The sequence below is a fragment of the Camelina sativa genome, chromosome 3, assembly GCF_000633955.1.
Source record: "Camelina sativa cultivar DH55 chromosome 3, Cs, whole genome shotgun sequence".
Lineage (NCBI taxonomy): Eukaryota > Viridiplantae > Streptophyta > Magnoliopsida > Brassicales > Brassicaceae > Camelina > Camelina sativa.
Genome location: NC_025687.1, coordinates 16,299,586 through 16,304,193, shown reverse-complemented (window position 1 = coordinate 16,304,193; position 4,608 = coordinate 16,299,586). Strand labels below are relative to the sequence as shown.

Sequence of the window (4,608 nt, the reverse complement as noted above, 5' to 3'; positions counted from 1 at the left end):
AAAACTCACCAAACTCATTTACAAATCAAAACGACTTCATGATCAAAATAGTGCAATTTCGTAGCAGCAAAATTAATCACAAAAGATATAAAAAAGATACCTCATTTGTCAACAGAGAAACAGAGTACAAAACTTTACAAATTTTTCTGGAGAATACAAATGTGTTGTATAAAAAAATATATACAGACCAAAGAAAGCTCTCTCTAGACACTTCTGTTGTGTTCTAGTCAATTAATTGCAGAAACAAAATGCAAAATCTATTGCGCATTTACAGAAGGAAAAGAAAGGCCCAGTTTTGATAGGCCCATATTGGTATTAAAAGCGCGTGAATCTCACGCTTTCTGCGATCAGACACTTATCCGACGTGTCGTTTCACAAAATCCAAACCTTCCTCTCCACGCAAAAAAGCCCCAATTAAATTAAATGAAAAACTTAACAAAAAAAATACGTCTCTTCTTCTTTCTTCTTCTTTCATTTGGTACAAAAAAAATCTGAACTTTTTAGGGTTTTTTGTTTTTTTGTTTAATTCTCTGTAATAGGAAGAGGGAGAGACGAAGTGATGGATTTGACGGCTGAGAACGGAGGTTTAGCTCCAGGTTTTAGGTTTCATCCGACGGATGAGGAGCTTGTAGTGTATTATCTCAAGAGAAAGATCCGCCGGAAAAAACTCAAGTCGAAGCAATCGGAGAGACTGATGTCTACAAGTTTGATCCTGAGGCAAAGGCACTGGATGGGGGTATATAATAAAGCCAGCTTAAAGAGCTCTTCTGACGATCGCAAGTATATTATATATGTAGGCCAATTTTTCCTAATCATATTCCCTTGACAGGTGTTCCATCTGAATTCATAAACCCTCTTCCTTCTGGTACAAGTATAACTAACGAAGATGAAGCAACAAAAGGCGAGTCAAGTCAGTTTGCTTCTAGTCTATGGACTTTCCTGGAATCGGTTCCTGCAAAGCCAGCATATGCTTCAGAGAATGCATTTGTTAAAGTGAACCTTGTCAGAATGTCAAGCAGTGGTGGTCTTTTCAGGTTTGCTTCTAAAAGCACAGGTAAAAATAATAATGTTGTTGTCACAGCTAGTGATTCAGCTGTGAGGAGGAAGAAGTCTGGAGGAAACAATGACAAGAAGAATAAGAACAAGGGGTCTTCTGCTTATCAATCATTGGGGCACTATGTGCTTTATTTTGGGTGATCATAGGAACAATGGGAGTTTCAGGGAGGTCTTTGTTGTGGTGAGAACCCAAAATTCCAAGAGGTTTGAAGGTCAAGGGAAAGAAAGGCTCGGTTATTTGTGTGAGAGTGAGACATTACCGGGTCAAGTCATTGTAATTATTCTCTTAAGACTGTTAGATTCGTAAGCCTGCTGTTTTAGTATCAGTTTTTATCTCGTATTGTTAAAAAGTAACTTTAATGGTTAATTTTTCTGGTTTTAAATCAAACAAGACTTGTTACTAGAATCATGAAATTGAATCTTAGCCATTTGATTATGATCTCTAGAAATTTAATTTGCTTTTCTAGTGGTGTTTGGGGATTTAAGGAAATTTAATATTTTACTATGAAAGTAAGTAGTATTTCAATTTCAAACCCTTACCTTACACATTATCATCCATACGCTTGAAATGTTAGAAACAAATATGAGGACGGCCTGAATTGCTTAATTACAGACATAAAAAAAAAATTGGCAAAACAAAATTCTCTGTGAAATAATTAAGAAACAAGCAACTGGTCGCTCTGCTTTTCCTGGTCAGTGATTATAGAAACTGAACTTTGACGTTAGTCATCTTGATAATATTCCTTCGTATTTGTTCTATACTTATCCTATTTTTTTTTTTTTTTTTTTTTTCTTTTTTTTTAAAACAGGGCATTTATTTTTAAAAATACACTTTTACCACTCATTTGATAGACACATTTTTATGCTAGATTTTGGTAAACAAGCTTCGATAAGTTTTGATGAATTTGCCAAAATTGGTAGTTTCTAATACCACAATGAGAACTTGATAGGTTCACGAAATTTTTATCATCATAATAGACTCTAACATTTCCCATATACAGTAGTACATTACTTCTCCTCGACCTTCCCTACTCCTAACTTCCCAACGCATTCTTCTACCACTTTACGACACAAACAAAAAGCACATTCTCAAGGCGTCGCTACGTTCTCCTTCGCCAGAGGAGATATCTCTTCACCCTCGATTCCAGCTTCACTTCCGGCCACATTTAGGGACAATAGTACCTTCTCCCACAATCTCGCAGGTCCCTGCATCACATCAAAGTCAAGATTGATTCCAACAACAACCAAAGTTGTTTCAAACTTTAGAATGAATTGAAACACTAACCTTCCAGGAGAAGTCTTGGTCCATGCAGTTCTTAACCATCTCTTTCATTGCGGATGTTCCATACACTGCAACGGCTCTCGTCACAGCCTTTGCTGTTGCAATCACATCTTCCGGATCCACAACTTCACACTGTAAACAAAGCAAATTCGTAACTCAATTTTAGAATATTAATCTGTTGTAATGTACCTATCAGAAACTCTGTTATAGAAATAGCGGGAAAGCCGGTGATTTTTTTATTTTTATTTTTTTTTTGAGTTACCTTGACGTTGAATCTTCCAATGTGGAAACCTGTGTAGCCATCTTTAACAGTGTCCACAAGCCCACCAGTAGATGCGACAATAGGGACGGTTCCATATCTCATAGCGTGCAGCTGAATGAGACCACACGGCTCAAACCTGCTGGGGACAATGATGAAGTCAGCTCCAGCAGTGATCATATGAGCCAACGGCACGTTGAATTTCGCCACTCCAACTGCCTTCCCTGGGAATTTCTCTTCCAGTTCCAGAATCTGAGCCTCCATCTTCTTCTTACCGGTTCCCTGTTGAAAAAAAATTCAGGTAAGATTCAACAAGTTTGTGATCGTAAAGTGGTTATTTATGATCACAACAAGTCCCACCGCTTTATGTACTCACAAGGATAACCATCTGAACGTTAAGCCCCATGAACTTGGAAATAGCTTCCACTAGAATATCAGAGCCCTTCTGTTCCTCTAACCTCCCTATGAAACCGATAACAGGGACTTCCCTGTCCACAGGAAGTCCAACAGCAGCCTGAAGAGCTTCTTTGATCAATGGCTTAGCATCAGTAACCTGTAAAAACAAGAAAATACATGTAACAAGATCGGTAACCATTTCCCGCCTACTTGTTCATTTCCAAATGCACTGATCTATGAGATAAAAATAAAAATCTTACAGTGGTAATATCATATTTGATATCTATGTACTTGTCAGTGGAAGGGTTCCATTCTTGAACATCCATTCCGTTGATAATCCCGGAAACTGTTTTCATTCGAAGGTATGTATGGAGTTCCACGCCTCGATCAATTCCAGAGATGAGTTCTTGAGCGTAGTATGGACTAACTGTCAAGACACGGTCCGCTTCCAGAATTGCAGCCTTCATCCAGTTAATTTTCCGTCCTTTTACCGGCTTTTCATACCTGAATATGGAACATAAGTTTATGTAACTGAAAACATATGTAAAACGGAATGGTGTAGTGATCTGTGTTGTTCTGAGAAAGCTTTCGTAGACATCAGTACCCGTCAATGAAGTCGAACGAACTTTTAAAACTGGTGGGCAAATTGAGAAGAGAGTAGTCATCAAAGGCAAATCTTCCCTGGTAGGCTATGTTGTGAATGCAGAAGACAACCTAGACAATAAACACCAACCGATGGCATTTTTGATATATCGTTGGTAAATAAGTATGAAAGCTAGAGTCGCAGTTCAAGGTTTGTTAAAATCTTTCTCCTTTAAAACTGGATAGCTAAATAACATGATGAAGGAACACTGCTATTTCTATTTATACCTACCTTTGCATTCATGTAGACTCCACGAGATTGATACTTAGATTTGAGGTAACATGGAAGAAGAGCTGTGTGCCAGTCATTGGCAACAAAGACCACATCTTCACCTACAAACATCAGACAGATACGAACTTTTGAAACTTTTCAGAAAACTGAAGATTTTATACTCAGATATATTTTGGGAAATTACTTTCTCACCATATGGTCCAGAGAAATACTTGCTGCTGTTCAGGTTCAGAACCTGTGGTGCCTCAAGAGCAGCCTACCAAGGTAAATCATGTTATTATTGCTTAGCTACATGTTCCAATCAAATGACTCAGAACACAACACAACACAACCGTGAGAGTTCAACAACTAGAGAAGTAAAAAGAAAAAGAGTTTTACCTGACACAAGAGACTGAACCGTAGTTGGTTGTCATTGTAGTCTACTCCAGTTATAGGACCATAGATTTTGGATCCTGTTTTGCCCAAAACCTGCATTATTCCTTATGAGCTCACCCAAAGTACAATACACCTTGTGATTGATTAGTTAACCAATATATATATATATATATAACAAACAAACCTTAGCAAGAAAGATTGGATGATCAACAAAGACACGATCAACTCCACGTTTGTAGCAATGAAAGAAACGGACATCCTCAACTTTATCCCCAATTTGGATCTGCATCAGAATAACATTACAAAGAGATATGGCCTCCTTAATTAATGCATCATTTGTAAGAACTGAAGCATAATCCTATATAT

The 4,608-nt window shown here is 37.7% G+C and overlaps 1 protein-coding gene and 1 pseudogene across 1 annotated transcript in view; one reads left to right on the top strand and one right to left on the bottom strand.

The window, feature by feature from the left end:
- Window positions 1-1,462, top strand: part of LOC104779039 — a 1,849-nt pseudogene extending 387 nt beyond the window's left edge.
- The window catches only part of LOC104779038 (granule-bound starch synthase 1, chloroplastic/amyloplastic-like), a 3,908-nt gene continuing 1,248 nt past the window's right edge, over window positions 1,949-4,608 (bottom strand). Inside the window, exons 2-11 of the mRNA XM_010503436.2 lie at window positions 4,427-4,600; window positions 4,246-4,335; window positions 4,060-4,123; window positions 3,868-3,968; window positions 3,598-3,707; window positions 3,254-3,497; window positions 2,974-3,150; window positions 2,601-2,879; window positions 2,342-2,470; window positions 1,949-2,262 (exon numbers count right to left, since the gene is read on the bottom strand). Coding sequence (XP_010501738.1) covers window positions 2,146-2,262; window positions 2,342-2,470; window positions 2,601-2,879; window positions 2,974-3,150; window positions 3,254-3,497; window positions 3,598-3,707; window positions 3,868-3,968; window positions 4,060-4,123; window positions 4,246-4,335; window positions 4,427-4,600 — 1,485 coding nt within the window. The 3' untranslated portion in view covers window positions 1,949-2,145. The remainder of the gene's footprint in view (window positions 2,263-2,341; window positions 2,471-2,600; window positions 2,880-2,973; window positions 3,151-3,253; window positions 3,498-3,597; window positions 3,708-3,867; window positions 3,969-4,059; window positions 4,124-4,245; window positions 4,336-4,426; window positions 4,601-4,608) is intronic.